Source organism: Salmo trutta, chromosome 36 (assembly GCF_901001165.1).
Source record: "Salmo trutta chromosome 36, fSalTru1.1, whole genome shotgun sequence".
Classification (NCBI taxonomy): domain Eukaryota; kingdom Metazoa; phylum Chordata; class Actinopteri; order Salmoniformes; family Salmonidae; genus Salmo; species Salmo trutta.
In genome coordinates, this window is record NC_042992.1 from 5,812,204 (window position 1) to 5,836,641 (window position 24,438).

Genomic DNA, 24,438 nt, shown 5'->3' on the forward strand with positions numbered 1-24,438 from the left:
GAGGACCGAGTTTTGAAATCAGTGGAATTATAGTATGATAGCTAAGGAGATGGAGAAAACACATGTCTCCGGATTACATCTTCAAACTAAGGGCAACCGTGGCATCCGTGACAGGAAGACGCATCCTTCCATGATGTATACGGGTAAGATAGACTAGCTTGCAAAATGTTCAGATATTACACGTAAAATGTTGGGATTTCATTTCAAGTTGGCTCGCTAGCTAATGTTAGCTGGTTGGCTCGCTAGCTAATGTTAGCTGGTTGGCTCGCTAGCTAATGTTAGCTGGTTGGCTCGCTAGCTAATGTTAGCTGGTTGGCTCGCTAGCTAATGTTAGCTGGATGGCTCGCTAGCTAATGTTAGCTGGATGGCTCGCTACCTAATGTTAGCTGGTTGGCTCGCTAGCTAATGTTAGCTGGTTGGCTCGCTAGCTAATGTTAGCTGGTTGGCTCGCTAGCTAATGTTAGCTGGATGGCTCGCTAGCTAATGTTAGCTGGATGGCTCGCTAGCTAATGTTAGCTGGTTGGCTCGCTAGCTAATGTTAGCTGGTTGGCTCGCTAGCTAATGTTAGCTGGTTGGCTCGCTAGCTAATGTTAGCTGGTCGTCTCTTGTGCTAATGTTAGCTGGTTGGCTCGCTAGCTAATGTTGGCTGGTCGTCTCTTGTGCTAATGTTAGCTGGTTGGCTCGCTAGCTAATGTTAGCTGGTTGGCTCGCTAGCTAATGTTAGCTGGTTGGCTCGCTAGCTAATGTTAGCTGGTCGTCTCTTGTGCTAATGTTAGCTGGTTGGCTCGCTAGCTAATGTTAGCTGGTTGGCTCGCTAGCTAATGTTAGCTGGTTGGCTCGCTAGCTAATGTTAGCTGGTTGGCTCGCTAGCTAATGTTAGCTGGTTGGCTCGCTAGCTAATGTTACGTGTATGATCTTATTATTCGTATCTAAGAGCCATTTGCTTGGCTCTTAGATACGAAAAAAAGCGTAATTAAATAGTTGCCAGCAACACAGTTACCCTCATCAACTCTCTGGATAACATGAAAACAGCCTAACCAGCTCTGTTAGGGAGAGTAAAATGGTCAGTGAGCTGTTCTCTCATTTGTGTCTGGAAGTAGCTAGCCAGTTAGCCAGTTAGCTTGGGTGCTTGACTGCTGCTGTTAGGACAGAACGCTCGGATCAGCCCTTAAAGAGATGGGTGGGGCTAAAGCTTTAGAGGGTGTGAACGATGCTGAACGGGTGGAGACAAAGAAGAGCTCTCCAGTAGTTTTACCAAAAACATTCACAGGCCATTTTCTCAAAAGTAGAGTGACAAGTTGATCAACTTTCAAAGCAGAATTACTTTCCCATTGTTCCTCAAATGTAGTGTATGATATACCATTGTGTAGCTCTGTGTCTCTGCTTTTATCCAATGTAAAAAAACACAATTTTCAAATTTTGCTACGTAAGACCGAATCGAGGCAGTCAGTCACTTATATAACACCAGAGAAAGAACCGCTTTTTAACCCAGCTTCTCACACTGACAGTCAGATGTCCTTACATCCATCCTTACATCCATCCTTACATGCATCCTAGGTGGCACCCTGTTCCCTTTATAGTTTTGACATGGCCTATAAGGGACATAACTGCTCTCTTTAATAGGGTCTATTGAGGGAACTAAGGCTTAGGGTTTACAACCCTTGGAGGGAGGGAGGGAGGGAGGGAGGGAGGGAGGGAGGGAAGGAGGGAGGGAGGGAGGGAGGGAGGGAGGGAAGGAGGGAGGGAGAGGGAGGGAGGGAAGGAGAGAGAGAGAGAGAAAGAGAGAGAGCCAATAAAGCTTATTAAATTGAATTTAATTGAGAGAGAGATGGAGCAAGATGACTGAAGGTGAAAGAGAGACAGAGAGATGGAAGGAGTAACTCTGTGTCTCAGGTGGCGTTGCATAAAGGACAGGAGGTAAAGGAATGAAAGGTGTGATTAACTCTGTCTTCCTCCTTTCTCCCGTCTCTCTGTCTCCCCCGTCTCTCTGTCTCCCCCCTCTCTCTGTCTCTCCCGTCTCTCTGTCTCCCCCATCTCTCTGTCTCCCTCTTATCCCCCGTCTCTCTGTCTCCCTCCTATCCCCGTCTCTCTGTCTCCCCGTCTCTCTGTCTCCCCGTCTCTCTCTGTCTCCCTCCTATCCCCCGTCTCTCTGTCTCCCTCCTATCCCCCGTCTCCCCGTCTCCCTCCTATCCCCTGTCTCTCTGTCTCCCTCCTATCCCCGTCTCTCTGTCTCCCTCCTATCCCCGTCTCTCTGTCTCCCCGTCTCTCTGTCTCCCCGTCTCTCTCTGTCTCCCTCCTATCCCCCGTCTCTCTGTCTCCCTCCTATCCCCCGTCTCCCCGTCTCCCTCCTATCCCCTGTCTCTCTGTCTCCTTCCTATCCCCGTCTCTCTGTCTCCCTCCTATCCCCGTCTCTCTGTCTCCCCGTCTCTCTGTCTCCCCGTCTCTCTCTGTCTCCCTCCTATCCCCGTCTCTCTCTGTCTCCCTCCTATCCCCATCTCTCTGTCTCCCTCTTATCCCCCGTCTCTCTGTCTCCCTCCTATCCCCGTCTCTCTTGTCTCCCCGTCTCTCTGTCTCCCCGTCTCTCTCTGTCTCCCTCCTATCCCCCGTCTCTCTGTCTCCCTCCTATCCCCCGTCTCCCTCCTATCCCCTGTCTCTCTGTCTCCCTCCTAACCCCGTCTCTCTGGCTCCCCGTCTCTCTGTCTCCCCGTCTCTCTGTCTCTATCCTATCCCCCGTCTCTCTGTCTCCCTCCTATCCCCCGTCTCTCTGTCTCCTTCCTATCTCCCGTCTCTCTGTCTCCCTCCTATCCCCCGTCTCTCTGTCTCCCTGTCTCTCTGTCTCCCTCCTATCCACTGTCTCTCTGTCTTCATCCTATCCCCGTCTCTCTGTCTCCCCATCTCTCTGTCTCCCTCCTATCCCCCGTCTCTCTGTCTTCATCCTATCCCCGTCTCTCTGTCTCCCCGTCTCTCTGTCTCCCTCCTATCCCCGTCTTTCTGTCTTCATCCTATCCCCGTCTCTGTCTCCCTGTCTCTCTGTCTCCCTCCTATCCCCGTCTCTCTGTCTCCATTCTATCCCCGTCTCTCTGTCTCCCTGTCTCTCTGTCTCCCTCCTATCCCCCGTCTCTCTGTCTTCATCCTATCCCGTCACTTTGTCTCCCTGTCTCTCTGTCTCCCTCCTATCCCCCGTCTCTCTGTCTTCATCCTATCCCCGTCTCTCTGTGTCCCTCCTATCCCCGTCTCTCTGTCTCCATTCTATCCCCGTCTCTCTGTCTCCCTCCTATCTCCCGTCTCTTTGTCTCCATCCTATCCCCCGTCTCTCTGTCTCCCTCTTATCCCCGTCTCTCTGTCTCCCTCCTATCTCCCGTCTCTCTGTCTCCATTCTATCCCCGTCTCTCTGTCTCCCTCCTATCTCCAGTCTCTCTGTCTTCATCCTATCCCCGTCTCTCTGTCTCCCCGTCTCTCTGTCTCCATCCTATCCCCCTCTCTACCCTAATGACAAAGTGAAGAAGTGGCATAACGTGGGATGAAATCGTTCCTTTGATAACACAACCAGCCTGTCCTTCTATGCCTCTCTATTGTCACTTCTATCCATATCTCTCTCTAATGATGCAGACAGGGAGTCTTGTAGTTTTCATGATACACCGTAATGCTGTGAGGGAAAGAGCTGACTGACAGTAGATTTGATGCAGCGTTGGTCTCTCTCAATTCTCAATCTCTCTCAATTCAATTCAATTCAATTTAAGGGCTTTATTGGCATGGTGAACATATGTTAACGTTGCCAAAGCAAGTGAACTAGATAATTAACAGAAGTGAAATAAACAATACAAATTAAACAGAAAACATTACACTCTGTGTATTATGTGCAAACAGTTAAAGTACAAAAAGGGGAAAAAAATAAACATAAATATAGGTTGTATTTACAATGGTGTTTGTTCTTCACTGGTTGCCCTTTTCTTTTAGCAACAGGTCACACATCTTGCTGCTGTGATGGCAAACTGGTTTTCACCAAATAGACATGAGAGTTAATCAAAATTGGGTTTGTTTTCGAAAATCTTTGTGGGTCTGTGTTATCTGAGGGAAATATTTGTCTCTAATATGGTCATACATTTGGCAGGAGGTTAGGACGTGCAGCTCAGTTTCTAACTTATTTTGTGGGCAGTGTACACATAGCCTGTCTTCTCTTGGTGGCCTTTCTCAATAGCAAGGCTATGGTCACTGAGTCTGTACATAGTCAAAGCTTTCCTTAAGTTTGGGTCAGTCACAGTGGTCAGGTATTCTGCCACTGTGTACTCTCTGTTTAGGCTGAAATAGCATTCTAGTTTGCTCTTTTTTTTGTTAATTATCTTGAAACATTGGAAATAATTTTATTTTTTGTTTTCTCATGATTTGTTTGGCTCTAATTGTGTTGTTGTCCTGGTGCTCTATGGGTCTGTTTGTGTTTGTGAACATAGCCCCAGGACCAGCTTGCTTAGGAGGCTCTTCTCCAGGTTCATCTCTCTGTAGGTGATGGCTTTGTTATGGAAGGTTTCTGAATTTTTTTATTTTTTTTTGTCATTTAGCATACGCTCTTATCCAGAGCGACTTACAGTAGTGAATGCATACATTTCATACAATTTCATACATTTTCTTTTTTTTTTTTTTTTTCCTGTGCTGGCCCCCCGTGGGAATTGAACCCACAACCCTGGTGTTGCAAACACCATGCTCTACCAACTGAGCTACAGGGAAGGCTGTAGGTGGTTGTAGAATGGTTGTAGAATTTTAACGGATCTTTTCTGGATTTTGATCATTCCCGGGTATCGTCCTAATTCTGCTCTGCATGCATTATTTCATGTTTTACGTTGTACACAGACGATATTTTTGCAGAATTCTGCATGCAGAGTCTCAATTTGGTGTTTGTACCATTTTATGAATTCTTGGTTGGTGAGCGGACCCCAGACCTCACAACCATAAAGGGCAATGGGTTCTATAACTGATTCAAGTATTTTTAGCCAGATCCTATCAAATCAAAGTATTTTGGTCACATACACATGGTTAGCAGATGTTAATGCGAGTGTAGCAAAATGCTTGTGCTTCAAGTTCTGACAATGCAGTAATATCTAACAAGTAATTTAACAAATTCACAACAACTACCTTATACACACAAATGTGAAGGGATGAAAAATAATATGTACATATAAGTATATGGATGAGCGATGGCCGTGCGGCATAGGCAAGATGCAGTAGATGGTATAGAATACAGTATATACATATGAGATGAGTAATGTATGATATGTAAACATTATCAAAGTGGCGTTATTTAAAGTGACTAGTGATACCTTTATTGAGTCCATTTATTAACGTGGCCAGAGATTTGAGTCTGTTTTTTGGTTGTAGCCTTTCTGTGTTAGTGATGGCTGTTTAACAGTCTGATTGCCTTGAGATAGAAGCTGTTTTACAGTTTCTTGGTCCCAGCTTTTATGCACCTGTACTGTCCTCGCCTTCTGTTGCGCCTTCTTCAACACGCTGTCTGTGTGGGTGGACCATTTCAGTTTGTCCATGATGTGTACGCCGAGGAACTTAAAACTTTCCACCTTCTCCACTGTGGTCCCGTCGATGTGGATGGGGGGATGCTCCCTCTGCTGTTTCCTGAAGTCCACGATCATCTCCTTTGTTTTGTTGACGTTGAGTGAGAGATTATTTTCCTGACACCACACTCCGAGGGCCCTCACCTCCTCCCTGTAGGCAGTCTCGTCGCTGTTGGTAATCAAGCCTACCACTGTTGTGTCGTCTGCAAACTTGATGATTGAGTTGGAGGCGTGCATGGCCACGCAGTCGTGGGTGAACAGGGAGTACAGGAGAGGGCTGAGAACGCACCCTTGTGGGGCCCCAGTGTTGAGGATCAGCGGGGTGGAGATGTTGTTTCCTACCTTCACCACCTGGGGGTGGCCCGTCAGAGTCCAGACCCAGTTGCACAGGGCGGGGTCGAGACCCAGGGTCTCCAGCTTGATGATGAGCTTGGGGGGTACTATGGTGTTAAACGCTGAGCTGTAGTCAATGAACAGCATTCTTACATCTGGTTGGATAGGTTTCTCAATTTCTTTCTTAGGTTTTTGCATTCTTCATCAAACCATTTGTCATTGTTCATTTTCTTTTGCTTTGATCTGATAGGGGTGTCTGTAGGCTGACTGTGAACGCTCTAAGAGACTCTGGGTTGAGGTCAGTGATAAAGTAGTCTACAGTACTACTGCCAAGAGATGAGCTATAGGTGAACCTACCATAGGAGTCCCCTCGAAGCCTACAATTGACTATGTGCATACACAGCGTGCTACAGGAGTTGTGACCCGTTTTTATTGGTTATGTTGTCGTAGTTGTGCCTAGGGGGGCACATGGGGGAGGGAATGCTGTCACCTCCAGGTAGGTGTTTGTCCCTCTGTGTGCTGAGGGTGTCAGGTTTTGGCATTTAGGTCGCCACAGAATTGTACATGTCCCTGGGCTCTCTCTCTCTCTCTCTCTCTCTCTCTCTCGATCTATCTATCTACCAGGCCTAAACTCTGGTCTTTGTCCTAAATCCATAGTTCCAGCTCCAAACACAAACCATAAATATTCAGTTCGGCAAAATATCCTCCAAGATGTCACCAAGTGTTCCACGACAATAACAAATCTCTTTTAGGATTCTTAGAATGATATTAGAGCCTTTGGTATCAACATGACATGTACTCTTCCCACGGGGGACCAGTACGGAAAAAACATTTTTTATGAAATGTATGCATTCACTACTGTAAGTGGCTCTGGATAAGAGTGTCTGCTAAATGTCTAAAAATTGTAAAAAATTTAAAAAATGTAAATGACATGCAGGCAAGTAGTATTCACTAAACCCACGTTTTGGATAGCCTGGTTCCACCCCTTGGAGTCTAGTTTCTATTTGCATCGCTTGCTATAGGAGGTTTTAGGCTGGGTATCTGTAAAAACACTTTGTGACAACTGCTGATGTAAGAAAATGGGATTCATGAAATAAATGTGATTGATTTGGTTAAGAGATGTGTGATGTGATGGTTATGTGATGGTTGATTTATGTACTAATGTAATGCTCGTTGCGATGCTTTGGCTGTGAAAGCATTTGTGATTTATCAACTGAAAGATAATGTCCGAATCTCATTTCAACACAGCAAGCCAGACCATCACTTTGGATTTGATTATGCAAATGAAAAACCTGGGATGAATATTATGAATGATCAAATCATTATTATCATTATCATTATTCAACAGTCCATTCCTCCCCACACACACCGCTTTGAATCCTATAGATACGCACACTTGCACTCATACACACACACACTCATATACACACACACACACACACACGCGCACACACACACACACACACACACACACACACACACACACACACACACACACACACACAGTGTTTCTTTTTGTGGGGTTGCTCGCCGACACAAAGAACGCAGGGTTATTAATTACTGCAGGTACTGATTTTCTCCTGTTTGTGTGTGTGTGTGTGTGTGTGTGTGTGTGTGTTCTCCAAACACTCCCCTGTGGATCTGAACGGCCTCTCTCTCTCTGAAGGGCCTCTCTCAAGGGCCTCTCTCTCTCTCTGAAGGGCCTCTCTCTCTCTCTCTCTCTCTCTCACTCTGAAGGGCCTCTCTCTCTCTCACTCTGAAGGGCCTCTCTCTCTCACACACACTCTGAAGGGCCTCTCTCTCTCAAGGGCCTCTCTCTCTCTCTCTCAAGGGCCTCTCTCTCTCTCAAGGGCCTCTCTCTCTCTCTCTCTCTCTCTCTCTCTCTCTCTCTCTCTCTCTCTGAAGGGCCTCTCTCTCTCTGAAGTCGGAAGTTTACATACACTTAGGTTGGAGTCATTATAACTCGTTTTTCAACCACTCCACAAATTTCTTGTTAACAAACTATAGTTTTGACAAGTCGGTTAGGACATCTACTTTGTTCATGACACAAGTAATTTTTCCAACAATTGTTTATGGACAGATTATTTCGCTTACCGTAAATTCCGGACTATAAGCCGCAACATTTTTCCCACGCTTTGAACCCCGTGGCTTAAACAATGACGCGGCTAATATATGGATTTTTCCCGCTTTCAATAAAATTTTTTAAAAAAAAACACATTCTGTGACGTGCTCAGTTTTTTGCCGGCATGAAGCTTTCATTAGACCAATGAAATTGCCGAACGGGTTAGGGTCAAACAACTTTTTGGTTTACTGTTTAGATTAAATCGAGCGCGCTCAAACTTCCCATCATTCTGATTACGGTAGTCATTTTGTCACCCCCATCATGGCAAAGACACGGAGAAATGCATATGATGCAGCTTTCAAGTTGAAGGCGATTGATCTGGCTGTTGGAAAAGGAAATAGAGCTGCTGCACGGGAGCTTGGTCTTAATGAGTCGATGATAAGACGTTGGAAACAGCAGCGTGAGGAATTGACTCAGTTCAAAAAGACAACTAAAGCTTACTGCTAATTATTATTTTTTTGTTACAAGCCGTGTTTCGTTAAAGCCTATTTTGTTTTGTTACAAGCCGTGTTTCGTTAAAAGACTATTTATTTTTGTTACAAGCCGTGTTTCGTTAAAGCCTGTGTAAAGTTAATTTGTTTCAATGTACCGGTAGGCACCTGCGGCTTATAGACATGTGCGGCTTATTTATGTTAAAAATATATATATATTTTTTTATTCAGTGGGTGCGGCTTATATTCAGGTGCGCTTAATAGTCCGGAAATTACGGTATAATTCACTGTATCACAATTCCAGTGGGTCAGAAGTTTACATACACTAAGTTGACTGTGCCTTTAAACAGCTTGGAAAATTCCAGAAAATTATGTAATGGCTTTAGAAGCTTCTGATAGGCTAATTGACATCATTTGAGTCAATTGGAGTTATACCTGTGGATGTATTTCAAGGCCTACCTTCAAACTCAGTCCCTCTTTGCTTGACATCATGGGAAAATCAAAAGAAATCAGCCAAGACCTCAGAAAAGAAATTGTAGACTTCCACAAGTCTGGTTCATTCTTGGGAGCAATTTCCAAACGCCTGAAGGTACCACATTCATCTGTACAAACAATAGTACACAAGTATAAACACCATGGGACCACGCAGACGTCATACCGTTCAGGAAGTTCTGTCTGCTAGAGAAGAATGTACTTTGGTGCGAAAAGTGCAAATCAATCCCAGAACAACAGCAAAGGACCTTGTGAAGATGCTGGAGGAAACAGGTACAAAAGTATCTATATCCACAGTAAAACGAGTCCTATATCGACATAACCTGAAAGGCCGCTCAGCAAGGAAGAAGCCACTGCTCCAAAACCGCCATAAAAAAGCCAGACTACAGTCTGCAACTGCACATGGGGACAAAGATTGTGGAAAGGCTACCCGAAACGTTTGACCCAAGTTAAACAATTTAAAGGCAATGCTACCAAATACTAATTGAGTGTGTGTAAACTTCTGACCCACTGGGAATGTGATGAAAGAAATAAAAGCTGAAATAAATCTTTCTCTCTGCTATTATTCTGACATTTCACATGCGTAAAATAAAGTGGTGATCCTAACTGACCTAAGACAGGGAATTTTTACTAGGATTAAATGTCAGGAATTGTAAAAAACTGAGTTTAAATGTATTTGGCTAAGGTGTATGTAAACTAATGGGATTAGCATGAGGTTGGAAGCAACAAGAACAGTCTAAAACTTTGCACATGCACTGCTCAAAGAAGGAGATGATTGTGGACTACAGGAAAAGGAGGACCGAGCACGCTCCCATTCTCATCGACGGGGCTGTAGTGGAGCAGGTTGAGAGCTTCAAGTTCCTTGGCGTCCACATCACCAACAAACTAACACGGTCCAAGCACACCAAGACAGTTGTGAAGAGGTCACTACAAAACCTAGTCCCCCTCAGGAAACTAAAAAGATTTATCATGGGTCCTCAGATCCTCAAAAGGTTCTACAGCTGCACCATTGAGAGCATCCTGACTGGTTGCATCACTGCCTGGTGTGGCAACTGCTCGGCCTCTGACCGCGAGGCACTACAGAGGGTAGTGCGTACGGCCCAGTACATCACTGGGGCAAAGCTTCCTGCCATCCAGGACCTCTATACCAGGCAGTGTCAGAGGAAGGCCCTAAAAATTGTCAATGACCCCAGTCACCCTAGTCATAGACTGTTCTCTCTACTACCGCACAGCAAGCGGTACCGGAGCGCCAAGTCTAGGACCAAAAGGCTTCTCAACAGTTTTTACTCCCAAGCCATAAGACTCCTGAACAGGTAACCAAATGGCTACCCGGACTATTTGCATTGTGTGCCCCCCCCAACCCCTCTTTTACGCTGCTGCTACTCTCTGTTTATCATATATGCACAGTCACTTTAACTGTACATTCATGTACATACTACCTCAATTGGGCCGACCAACCAGTGCCCCCGCACATTGGCAAACCAATGCTGCATTATGTCCCGCCACCGACCTTTACGCTACTGCTACTCTCTTTTTATCATAAAGGTATGTCGCGACTTCCTCTCCTTGTTCGGGCGGCGTTCGGCAGTCGACGTCACCGGCTTTCTAGCCATCGCCACTCCATTTTTACATTTCAGTAATTTAACAGACTCTCTTATCCAGAGCAACTTACAGTAGTGAATGCATACATTTCATACATTTTTCTTTACCCATATTGGTCCCCCGTGGGAATCAAACCCACAACCCTGGCGTTGCAAACACCATGCTCTACCAACTGAGCCACACGGAATGTATCCATTTGTTTTGTCTTGTTCCCTGCACACCTGGTTTTCATTCCCCAATCACACTACATGTATTTATTCCTCGGTTCCCCCTCATGTCTTTGTGGAAGATTGTTTGTGTGTTACGTGTTTTGTACGCACTAGGCTTGTGTGCGTTTTTCCCGTGTTTTTTTCTCACAAGGCCTGTTTTTTGTATACATTTGATGTGTTGTGACTGTCTTGCGTGTTAAACACTTTGCCTTGTTGGCTGGAGGTTTTTGGACGCAGCTGCGTCCGTCTGTAAATTCTCTCCTGCCGAAATAAAGTGTGCGCCTCTTCACAATTTCCTGCTCTCCTGCACCTGACAACAGCACAAGTACATACACACCTTGACAATGCATATTCACTTTAACCATATCTACATGTACACACTACCTCAATCAGCCTGACTAACCGGTGTCTGTATATAGCCCCTCTACTGTATATAACCTCTCTACTGTATATAGCCTCTCTACTGTTATAACCTCTCTACTGTATATAGCCTCTCTACTGTATATAGCCTCTCTACTGTATATAGCCTCTCTACTGTTATAACCTCTCTACTGTATATAGCCTCTCTACTGTATATATGCTCTCTACTGTATATAACCTCTCTACTGTATATAGCCTCTCTACTGTTATAACCTCTCTACTGTATATAGCCTCTCTACTGTATATAGCCTCTCTACTGTATATATCCTCTCTACTCTTATAGCCTCTCTGCTGTTGTAGCCTCTCTACTGTTATAACCTCTCTACTGTATATAACCTCTCTACTGTATATAGCCTCTCTACTGTATATAGCCTCTCTACTGTATATAACCTCTCTACTGTTATAACCTCTCTACTGTATATAACCTCTCTACTGTATATAACCTCTCTACTGTTATAACCTCTCTACTGTATATAACCTCTCTACTGTATATAGCCTCTCTACTGTTATAACCTCTCTACTGTATATAGCCTCTCTACTGTATATAGCCTCTCTACTGTATATATCCTCTCTACTCTTATAGCCTCTCTGCTGTTGTAGCCTCTCTACTGTATATAACCTCTCTACTGTATATAACCTCTGTACTGTTATAACCTCTCTACTGTATATAACCTCTCTACTGTATATAGCCTCTCTGCAGTTGTAGCCTCTCTACTGTATATAACCTCTCTACTGTATATAGCCTCTCTACTGTATATAACCTCTCTACTGTATATAACCTCTCTACTGTATATAGCCTCTCTACTGTATATGGCCTCTCTACTGTTGTTTTTCACTGCCTTTTTACTGTTGTTTTATTTCTTTACTTACCTATTGTTCACCTAATACCCTTTTTGCACTGTTGGTTAGAGCCTGTAATTATGCATTTCACTGTAGGTTGTATTCGGCGCACGTGACAAATAAACTGTCATTTGATTTGGCCAAAATCTAAATTGTGCCTGGGCTGGAATAATGCATTATGGCCTTTCTCTTGCATTTCAAAGATGATGGTACAAAAATATTTTTAAAACGCATGTTGTTTTCTGTGTATTATCTTTTACCAGATCTAATGTGTTATATTCTCCTACATTCATTTCACTTTTCCACAAACTTCAAAGTGTTTCTTTTTGAAATGGTATCAATAATATACGTATCCTTGCTTCAGGTCCTGAGCTACAGGCAGTTAGATTTGGGTTTGTCATTTTAGACGGAAATTGAAAAAAAGGGTCCGATTCCTGAAACGTATGTATTTTTATTTATCACAAGGTGAACATTAGTGGATGTCCTCTCTGAGCTGTGTGTAGCATCCTCTCCTCTCTGCTCCTCTCCTCTCTGCTCCTCTCCTCTCTGCTCCTCTCTGCTCCTCCCCTCTCTGCTCCTCTCTGAGCTGTGTGTAGCATCCTCTCCTCTCTGCTCCTCTCCTCTCTGCTCCTCTCCTCTCTGCTCCTCTCTGCTCCTCCCCTCTCTGCTCCTCTCTGAGCTGTGTGTAGCATCCTCTCCTCTCTGTGCCTCTCCTCTCTGCTCCTCCCCTCTCTGCTCCTCTCCTCTCTGCTCCTCCCCTCTCTGCTCCTCTCCTCTCTGCTCCTCCCCTCTCTGCTCCTCTCCTCCCCTCTCTGCTCCTCTCCTCTCTGCTCCTCCCGTCTCTGCTCCTCCCCTCTCTGCTCCTCTCCTCCCCTCTCTGCTCTTCTCCTCTCTCCTCCTCCCCTCTCTGCTCCTCTCCTCTCTGCTCCTCTCTGCTCCTCTCTGCTCCTCCCGTCTCTGCTCCTCCCATCTCTGCTCCTCCCCTCTCTGCTCCTCTCCTCCCCTCTCTGCTCCTCTCCTCTCTGCTCCTCCCCTCTCTCCTCCTCCCCTCTCTGCTCCTCTCCTCCCCTCTCTGCTCCTCTCCTCTCCTCCCCTCTCTGCTCCTCTCCTCTCCTCTCTGCTCCTCCCCTCTCTGCTCCTCCCCTCTCTCCTCCTCCCCTCTCTGCTCCTCTCCTCTCTGCTCCTCTCTGCTCCTCCCGTCTCTGCTCCTCCCCTCTCTGCTCCTCTCCTCCCCTCTCTGCTCCTCCCCTCTCTGCTCCTCCCCTCTCTGCTCCTCTCCTCCCCTCTCTGCTCCTCTCCTCCCCTCTCTGCTCCTCTCCTCTCTGCTCCTCCCCTCTCTGCTCCTCCCCTCTCTGCTGCCTCATATTAAACTCTCAGTTGGTTGCATATAAACCCAGTCTGTCTCATTGACGTCATAGTAAAGGCAGAAGGGACCTTCAGGATTATCGAACGGTTGTGAATTGTTTTAAGCCTGTAATGGGTGACGAAATGGTTTTAAGTGAAATTGGAGAGAACAGAAATAGAACTGTTGCATATGAGGTAAAAAAATTGCTAAACGGAAATGCGTTACACAGTTGTAATACCACTGCATTTTGCTGAAAAAACCCTGCAAAAAATGTTGCTACAAAGTTGTAATCCTAGGCTCAAAGTGTATGATGTTTTATCTGACTGACTTTTGATGTAATGGAAGACTACATACATAGCCTTCACAAAGTATTCATACCCCTTGACTTATTCCACATTTTGTTGTGTTACAGACTGAATTCAAAATGGATTAATATACTTTTTTTCCCCACCCATCTACACACAATACCCCTTACTGACAAAGTGAAATCATCATTTTTAGAAATGTTTGCAAAGTTATTGAAAATGAAATAAAGAAATATCTCATTTACGTAAGTATTCACACCCCATGAGTCAATACATGTTAGAATCTCCTTTGGTAGCGATTACAGCTGTGGGTCTTTCTGGGTAAATCTCTAAGAGCTTTACACACCTGGATTGTACAAAATGTACACGTTATTCTTTTTTTTATTTCTTCAAGCTCTGTGGTTGTTGATCATTGCTAGACAGCCATTTTCAAGTCTTACCAAAGCTTTTTAAGCAATTTTAAATGTAGGATGTAACACAACAAAATGTGGAAAACATCAAGAGGTGTGAGTACTTTCTGAACGCCACTGTAGGGATGATCTTTGATTGGACAGCAGACCCCTGTTGTCATGGTTACAGCCCATAGACACTTCTGACATTTATTATTTGGTTTCAGATTGCTTCCTGATTTAATTGGTCGTTGACCTTTTCTCTCCAGTCTGTGATTGGCCACTTCACCCTCTGTCATTGGTTACTCACTCTCTTTCCGTCCTCTGCGATTGGTCACTCACACTCTCTCTTCTCTGTGATTGGCAGGTTCTGACCAGGGGCCTGGTAGGTGTTGTTGCCACTGAGACCGAGTGTGTGTCGCCACGGTGTTGCGTCGTTGCCATGGGGAAACAGAACAGCAAGCTACGGCCAGAGATGCTTCAGGACCTGAGAGAGAACACGGAGTTCTCTGACCACGAACTACAGGAGTGGTACAAGGTCACTACACAGTACACACACACACACACACACACACACACACACACACAGATAAGATGGTGCTATACTGGATGGCAGCCGTTTTGCAAACTCTGACCCAACTTTGCTATTTTGCGATTCTGTTGCCGTTAATTTTTTATTTTCTCTAAATGTATCTGCTATCATTTCATACAAACGACAAGAACGTTTGAACATCAGATGGGCAGCTACTTACCTCATTTCTGGCTTCAAGTTCGCCCTGGACGCTTTCTGGAATTCCTAACCCAATTTTCGAGCTACCAAAGAGGGAACGCTAACGTCACAAAGGCAAGAGAGGTGGGGGGGGGGGGGGGGGGGGGGGGATCCTGGTGAGATTGAGCTGAAGGGAGAACCGGCCACCTCTTCTCTCCATTCTATTGGCTAATGTACAGTGGTAGCCTGATCACCGGTGACATGGAGTCAGCCTACAGTTTAGGAGGTCAGTGACCTGACAGGGTGGTGCCAGAACAACAATCTCTCCCTCATCGTCAGTAAGACCAAGGAGCTGATCGTTGACTAGAGGAAACGGGGGGGGATCGTTGACTAGAGGAAACGGGGGAGATCGTTGACTAGAGGAAACGGGGGGGATCGTTGACTAGAGGAAACGGGGGGGATCGTTGACTAGAGGAAACGGGGGAGATCGTTGACTAGAGGAAACGGGGGGGATCGTTGACTAGAGGAAACGGGGGGGATCGTTGACTAGAGGAAACGGGGGGATCGTTGACTAGAGGAAACGGGGGGGATCGTTGACTAGAGGAAACGGGGGGGATCGTTGACTAGAGTAAACTGGGGGGATCGTTGACTAGAGGAAACGGGGGGATCGTTGACTAGAGGAAACGGGGGGGATCGTTGACTAGAGGAAACGGGGGGGGATCGTTGACTAGAGGAAACAGGGGGGTGGGGGGGATTGTTGACTAGAGGAAACGGGGGGGGTTGTTGACTAGAGGAAATGGGGGGATCGTTGACTAGAGGAAACGGGGGGGATCGTTGACTAGAGGAAACGGGGGGGGGATCGTTGACTAGAGGAAACGGGGGGGGGATCGTTGACTAGAGGAAACGGGGGGGATCGTTGACTAGAGGAAACGGGGGGATCGTTGACTAGAGGAAACGGGGGGGATCGTTGACTAGAGGAAACAGGGGGGATCGTTGACTAGAGGAAACGGGGGGATCGTTGACTAGAGGAAACGGGGGGGATCGTTGACTAGAGGAAACGGGGGGGATCGTTGACTAGAGGAAACAGGGGGGTGGGGGGGATTGTTGACTAGAGGAAACGGGGGGGGTTGTTGACTAGAGGAAATGGGGGGATCGTTGACTAGAGGAAACGGGGGGGATCGTTGACTAGAGGAAACGGGGGGGGATCGTTGACTAGAGGAAACGGGGGGGATCGTTGACTAGAGGAAACGGGGGGGATCGTTGACTAGAGGAAACGGGGGGGGATCGTTGACTAGAGGAAACAGGGGGGTGGGGGGGATTTTTGACTAGAGGAAACGGGGGGGTGGGGGGGGGGGGGGGGCACTCTACATTGACGAGGCTGCAGTGGAGCTGATCGAGAGCTTCAAGTTCCTCGGTGTCCAAATCACTAAATACTTAAAATTGTTCACAGTTGTGAAGAATGCGTGTTGGTTTGGCATGGGCCCTCGAATCCTCAAATCGTTCCACAGCTGTATCATTGAGAGCATCTTGACTGGCTGCATCACTGCTTGGTACGGCAATACCACTACCCTCCATCACATGGTGCTACAGAGGGTAGTGCGGCTAGCCCAGTACTTTATAAAATATATTTTATCTTTATTTAACTAAGCAAGTCAGTTAAGAACAAATTCTTATTGTAGAATGACGGCCTAGTGGGTTAACTGCCTTGTTCAGGGGGCAGAACGACAGATTTTTACCTTGTCAGCTCAGGGATTCGATCTAACAAACTTTCAGTTACTGGCCCAATGCTCTAACCACAAGGCTACCTGCCGCCACTTCACTGGGACCGATCTCCCTGCCATCCAGGACATAGACTGTTCTCTCTGCCTCTGCACAGCAAGCTGTACCGGTGCATCAAGTCTGACACCAACAGGCTCCTGAACAGCTTCGATCCCTATACTGTAATACCAGGTATGACGTCCAAACTCAGAGACCCCTTGGCGTCTATAAATGACATCATCTGTCTACGTGATATTTAACCTCCCTCAGCCTCGTATGGTAGATAGAGTAGAGCTGGGACGATAAACTGACCTAACCGGCCGCTTATAGCTGATATTACGATAAATAACCTACAGGGTCCTACTAGAGAAATGTGAAGTTTGAAATTAAATATGTTTGCTAATATGGATGATTGTTGATGGGACAATTAATAACTACAACATTCGTAGTAGTAGTAGCAGTAGTAGTAGTGGTAGTAGTAATAGTAGTAACAGTAGTAGTAGTTGTAGTAGTAGTAGTAGTAGTAGTAGTAACAGTAGTAGTAGTTGTAGTAGTAGTAGTAGTAGTAGTAGTAACAGTAGCTGTAGTAGTAACAGTAGTAGTAGCAGTAGTAACAGTAGTAGTAGCAGTAGTAGTAGTAGTAACAGTAGTAACAGTAGTAGTAGTAATAACAGTAGTAGTAGTAATAACAGTAGTAACAGTAGTAGTAGTAGTAGTAGTAGTAACAGTAGTAGTAACAGTAGTACTAGAAACAGTAGTAGTAGTAATGGTAGTAGTAGTAACAATAGTAGTAACAGTAGTGTTAGAAACAGCAGTAGTAGTAGTAGTAGTAACAGTAGTAGTAGCAGTAATAACTGTAGTAGTAGTAGTAGTAATAACAGTAGTAGTAGTAATAACAGTAGTAACAGTAGTAGCAGTAGCAAAAGTAACAGTAGTAGTAGTAGTAGTAACAGTAGAAGTAGTAGTAACAGTTGTAGTAGTAGTAGTAACAGTAGTAGTAATAGTAGCAATATCAGCAGTAACAATAGTAGTAGTAGTAGTAGTACCAGTTGTACTATTGGCAGTAACAGTAGTAGTAGAAGAAGAAGTGGCAGTAGCAGTAGTAAAAGTAGTAGTAGCAGTACCAGCAGTAGTAACAGTAGTAGTAGTAGTGGTAGTGGTAATAGTAGTAGTAACAGTAGCAGTGGTAGAAGTAGTAGTAGGTGTGTAGTAGTAGTACCAGTTGTACTATTAGCAGTAACAGTAGTAGTGGTGGAAGTAGTAGTAGGTGTGCAGTAGTAGTAGTAACAGTAGCAGCGGTAGTAGTAGTAGTAGTGGTAGTAGTAGTAGTAGTAGTGGTGGTAATAGAAGTGGCAGTAGTAGTAGAGGTGGCAGTAGCAGTAGTGGCAGCAGTAGTAGTAGTAGTAGTAGTAGTAGTAGTAGTAGTAGTAGTAGCAGCAGTAACAGTAGTAGTAGCAGCAGTAACAGTAGTAGTAGTAGTAACAGTAGTAGTAGTAGTAGCAGCAGTAACAGTAGTAGTAGCAGCAGTAACAGTAGTAGCAGTAGTAGCAGTAGCAGTAGTAGTAGTAGTAGTAGTAGTAGTAGTAGCAGCAGTAACAGTAGTAGTAGCAGCAGTAACAGTAGTAGTAGTAAAGGTAGTAGTAGTAGTAGTAGTAGTAGTGGTAACAGTAGTAGTAGCAGTTGTAGGAGTGGCAGTAGTAGTAGTAGTAGTAGTAGTAGTAGTAGTAAAGGTAGTAGTAGTAGTAGTGGTAACAGTAGTAGTATTAACAGTAGTAGTAGTGTTGGGGCGGCAGGTAGCCTGGTGGTTAGACATTGGGCCAGTAGCTGAAAGGTTGCTGGGACGAATCCCTGAGTTGACAAAGTAAAAACCTGTCGTTCTGCCCCTGAACAAGGCAGTTAACCCACTATTCCTAGGCCGTCATTGTAAATAAGAATTTGTTCTTAACTGACTTGCCGAGTTAAATAAAGGTTAAATAAATATCAATAAAAAACAGTAGTGGTGGTGGTAGCACTAGTATTAAATGCAGTAGTATGTAAAGCTGTCATCAAGGCAAAGGGTGGCTACTTTGAAAAATCTCAAATATGAAATATATTTTGGTTTGTTTAACACTTTTTTTGGTTACTACATGATTCCATATGTGTTATTTCATAGTGTTGATGTCTTCACTATTATTCTACAATGTAGAAAATTGTGAAAAATTAAGAAAAGTACTTGAATGAGTAAGTGTGTCTAAACATTTGACTGGTACTATATATGCATGCAGGCACGTATACCTAACATACACACACACACACACACACACACACACACACACACACACACACACACACACACACACACACACACACACACACACACACACACACACACACACACACACACACGAACACACACTGTTGATGAGGCAGTTCATCGGTCAACTGTCACCTCATGCTGAGATTTGGACCAGAAATGTTTTTATGGTGGAAGAAACATCATGGTGCACTGAGCAACATAACAGCAAGCATATGGCGCTGTCGTCTATCTGTCTCCTTCCTCTTTCCTCCTCCTGGATTAACAGGCTGGGGGTGTCACCTATCTGTCTCCTTCCTCTCCCCTCCTCCTGGATTAACAGGCTGGGGGTGTCGTCTATCTGTCTCCTTCCTCTTTCCTCCTCCTGGATTAACAGGCTGGGGGTGTCGTCTATCTGTCTCCTTCCTCTTTCCTCCTCCTGGATTAACAGGCTGGGGGTGTCACCTATCTGTCTCCTTCCTCTCCCCTCCTCCTGGATTAACAGGCTGGGGGTGTCGTCTATCTGACTCCTTCCTCTTCCCTCCTCCTGGATTAACAGGCTGGGGGTGTCGCCTATCTGTCTCCTTCCTCTTCCCTCCTCCTGGATTAACAGGCTGGGGGTGTCGCCTATCTGTCTCCTTCCTCTTTCCTCCTGGATTAACAGGCTGGGGGTGTCGTCTATCTGTCTCCTTCCTCTTCCCTCCTCCTGGATTAACAGGCTGGGGGTGTCGTCTATCTGTCTCCTTCCTCTTCCCTCCTCCTGGATTAACAGGCTGGGGGTGTCGTCTATCTGTCTCCTTCCTCTTCCCTCCTCCTGGATTAACAGGCTGGGGGTGTCGTCTATCTGTCTCCTTCCTCTTCCCTCCTCCTGGATTAACAGGCTGGGGGTGTCGCCTATCTGTCTCCTTCCTCTTCCCTCCTCCTGGATTAACAGGCTGGGGGTGTCGTCTATCTGTCTCCTTCCTCTCCCCTCCTCCTGGATTAACAGGCTGGGGGTGTCGTCTATCTGTCTCCTTCCTCTCCCCTCCTCCTGGATTAACAGGCTGGGTGTGCATCCCAAATATCACCCTATACAGTATGTTCTGGTCCCTTTTGGCTCTGGTCAAAAGTAGTACACTATATATGGATAGGGTGCAGCCTGGGACTGTATGGTCTGCTATGTCCAGCAGCAGTAGATCAACACGGTGGTGTTTTAACACTGTTGTAATGTTGTCATAGATTAAGGCTGGACATAAAAGTCTCTGCTTTAACCTTTACACCTCTCTCTTAGGGTTATACTCTCTGCTGGTGTTGGCAGTGGATCTATACAACTTTAGTATGAAATAACATAATGCCCAAGATTATATTGTGACATAGTTATGGTTGTTGTGTCATTATAAAAATAGGTTTGTGTTGTGCTGAATCTCTGTGTCCCTTCATCGCTTGGGGTGGTGTAATATATTTTGTCGTATCGTCACATACATTTTCCCAGAAGGCCGTAGTGAATGTATTTTGTGTCTTCATTGACATCACTGGGTTTGATCTAAAGCCATGCTCATTATCTATATAATCTGTTAGCTGTGATAGGATGTTGGGTTGGACTGGGAGGTTTAAAATGGTATGTCATTTACTTTAATGACTATTTTTTATATGAAATGATTGGGTACATTATCAACATATTGCTTACCATTAACAAGTACATTGTCATCTCCCAATTTCAATTTTTCAATTTCAATTGAAGGGGCTTTATTGTCATGGGAAACATATGTTTATGTTGCCAAAGCAAGTGAAATAGATAATAAACAAAAGTGAAATTAACAATAACAAATGAACAGTAAACATTACACTCATAAAAGTTCCAAAAGAATACACACATTTCAAATGGCATATTATGTCTATATATAGTGTTGTAATGATGTGCAAATAGTTAAAGTACAAAAGGTAAAATAAATTAACATAAATATGGGTTGTATTTACAAGGGTGTTTGTTCTTCACTGGTTGACCTTTTCTTGAGGCAACAGGTCACAAATCTTGCTGCTGTGATGGCACACTGTGGTATTTCAATAGAAATGGGAGTTTATCAAAATTGCATTTGTTTTCAAATTCTTTGAGGGAAATGTGTGTCTCCAATATGGTCAAATATTTGGCAGGAGGTTAGAACGTGCAGATCAGTTTCCACCTCATTTTGTGGGCAGTGTGCTCTTGAGAGCCATTTCTGCCTACTTTCTCAATAGCAAGGCTATGCTCACTGAGTCTGTACATAGTCAAAGCTTTAATACATTTTGGGTCAGTCACAATGGTCAGGTATTCTGCCACTGTATACTCTCTGTTTAGGGCCAAATATAACATCCTCCATCTCTCTCTCTCAGGCTAGAATAGGTCATTCTATTACATACCATATATTTAATACTGTTTCTCCCTCCATCCCCCCTAGGGCTTCCTAAAGGACTGTCCCAGCGGCAACCTGAACGTAGAGGAGTTTAAGAAGATCTACGCCAATTTCTTCCCTTACGGAGATGCCTCCAAGTTCGCCGAGCACGTCTTCCGAACGTTTGACACCAACAGCGACGGAACCATCGACTTCCGGGAGTTCATCATCGCGCTGAGTGTCACGTCACGGGGAAAGCTGGAGCAGAAACTGAAGTGGGCCTTCAGCATGTATGACCTGGATGGGAATGGGTACATCAGCCGCGATGAGATGCTGGAGATCGTACAGGTGAGACATGGGATTTGTAGTCCTGGTGGAGGTCGTACAGGTAAGACATGGGATTTGTTGTCCTGGTGTAGGTTGTACAGGTGAGACATCGGATGTGTAGTCCTGATGGAAGTCATACAGGTGAGACATGGGATTTGAAGTCCTGACAGACGTCATACAGGTGAGACATGGGATTTTGTAGTCCTGGTGGAGGTTGCACAGGTGAGACAGTCCACTTCAGTTTCTGCTCCAGCTTGCCCAGCTCATTTTCTGTAGTCAATGTTTCTCATTCAAAAGTGGATGAAGACTTCCTCCTGGTTCCTCTCTAGGTGGCTTCCTAGGTTCCTGTCTTCCACTGAGTTTTCCCTAGCCCTGTGCTTCTGCATCTGCTTTGCTTGCTCTTTGGTGTTTTAGGCTGAGTATCTGAACTTCGTGACAACTGCTGATGTAAAAAGGGATTCATAAAATACATTTTAATTTATTTAACTAGGCAAGTCAGTTTTAAGAACAAATTCTTATTTACAATGATAGCCTAGGAACAGTGGGTTAACTGCCTTATTCAGGGGCAGAACGACAGGTTTTTACCTTGTCAACTCAGGGATTTGATCTAGCAACCTTTCGGTTACTGGCCCAACACTCTAACCACTAGGCTACTTGCCGCCCCTGAACAATTGAACAGACACACCGGTCATGATGAGGGGAAGGAGAACCTACAGGTGAAACAGAGAAAACAGGGAGACAGTTTTGGTGTGAGCTGTATGTAGTTCAATGAAAGAAAGTTATTGTATTTTCCCCCCCAATTTCGAGGCAAACTGGTCATTGTTGTCTTAACCTACAATATCAGAGGCCTACTGTAGTATAGTGTTAGAACTGTACTAGACCTGTGTTAGAACTGTACTACTAGCTGTTACACTGAACTACTTACAGTTAATGTCGGAAGTTTACATACGCTTAGGTTGGAGTCATTAAAACTCGTTTTTCAACCAATTCACACATTTCTTGTTAACAAACTATAGTTTTGGCAAGTCGGTTAGGACATCTACTTTGTGCATGACACAAGTCATTTTTCCATCAATTGTTTACAGACAGATAATTTGACTTATATTTCACTGTATCACAATTCCAGTGGGTCAGAAGTTTACATACACTAAGTTGACTGTGCCTTTAAACAGCTTGGAAAATTCCAGAAAATGATGTCATGGCTTTAGAAGCTTCTGATAAGCTAATTGACATCATTTGAGTCAATTGGAGGCATACCTGTGGATGTTCAAACTCAGTGCCTCTTTGCTTGACATCATGGGGAAATCAAAAGAAATCAGCCAAGACCTCAGAAAAGAATTGTAGATCTCAAGACTGGTTCATCCTTGGGAGCAATTTCCAAACGCCTGAAGGTACCACGTTCATCTGTACAAACAATAGTATGCAAGTATAAACACCATGGGACCAAGCAGTCGTCACACCGCTCAGGATGGAGACGCGTTCTGTCTCCTAGAGATGAACGTACTTTGATGCAAAAAGTGCAAATCAATCCCAGAACAACAGCAAAGGACCTTGTGAGATGCTGGAGGAAACAGGTGCAAAAGTATCTATATCCACAATAAAATGAGTCCTATATCGACATAACCTGAAAGGCCGCTCAGCAAGGAAGAAGCCACTGCTCCAAAACCGCCATAAAAAAGCCAGACTACGGTTTGCAACTGCACATGGGGACAAAGATCGTACTTTTTAGAGAAATGTCCTCTGGTCTGATGAAACAAAAATAGAATTGTTTGGCCATAATGACCATTATGTTTGGAGGGAAAAGGGGGAGGCTTGCAAGCCGAAGAGCACCATCCCAACCGTGAAGCACGGGGGTGGCAGCATCATGTTGTAGGGATGCTTTGCTGCAGGAGGGACTGGTGCACTTCACAAAATAGATGGCATCATGAGGTAGGAAAATGATGTGGATATATTGAAGCAACATCTCAAATGGGTCAAATGGGTCTTCCAAATGGACAATGACGCCAAGCATACTTCCAAAGTTGTGGCAAAATGGCTTAAGGACAACAAAATCAAGATATTGGAGTGGCCATCACAAAGCCCTGACCTCAATCCTATAGAAAATTTGTGGGCAGAACTGAAAAAGTGTGTGCGAGCAAGGAGGCCTACAAACCTGACTCAGTTACACCAGCTCTGTCAGGAGGAATGGGTCAAAATTCACCCAACTTATTGTGGGAAGCTTGTGGAAGGCTACCCAAAACGTTTGACCCAACTTAACCAATTTAAAGGCAATGCTACAAATACTTATTGAGTGTATGTAAACTTCTGACCCACTGGGAATGTGATGAAAGAAATAAAAGCTGAAATAAATCATTCTCTCTGCTATTATTCTGACATTTCACATTCTTAAAATAAAATGGTGATCCTAACTGACCTAAGACAGGGAATTTTTACTAGGATAAAAAACTGAGTTTAAATGTATTTGGCTAAGGTGTATGTAAACTTCCGACTTCAACTGTATTTTATCTTTTATGGTACGAGCTTCGTCCCTATTCCCTTTGTAGTGCACTACTTTTGACTAGGGCCCATAGGGAATAGGGTGCCATTTGGGATGATACCTTCATGTTTTTGGCAGCTGACCTGTGCAGAATTCTTCCCGATTTAACTGATAATGAGACTAGCCAAGTCTAACTTGATTGGCTGACCGAACCATGGCCAGATCTGATTTGCTGTATTGCGGGCCATATGGGAAATTAAACAGCTAGTCTCATGGAAAAGTAAAAATGTGTCTGTTCAAAAATAGGCATTTTTAAACCATGACCTGAGTGAATCAAGCTGTGTATTTAGATAAAAATGCACGTAGTATTTGGCAACTTGTCTGTTTTTGGGGAAATTGGAAATATGAATGGTATCAGAATTGGGCAATCAACTCTCTGCCATATGGCCTGATAAGTAGTTTTATTGTCCCTGTAACTCTGAGAATTTCCCATCAAACA

General features: G+C 44.7%; 1 protein-coding gene across 2 annotated transcripts in view; it reads left to right on the forward strand.

The window, feature by feature from the left end:
* Positions 1-24,438, forward strand: part of LOC115176305 (hippocalcin-like protein 1) — a 74,702-nt gene that overhangs the window by 39,652 nt on the left and 10,612 nt on the right. For both annotated transcript variants that reach the window (XM_029736244.1, XM_029736245.1), the window contains 2 exons: positions 14,417-14,587; positions 21,203-21,484. In XM_029736244.1, the coding sequence (XP_029592104.1) occupies positions 14,417-14,587; positions 21,203-21,484 (453 nt within the window). The remainder of the gene's footprint in view (positions 1-14,416; positions 14,588-21,202; positions 21,485-24,438) is intronic.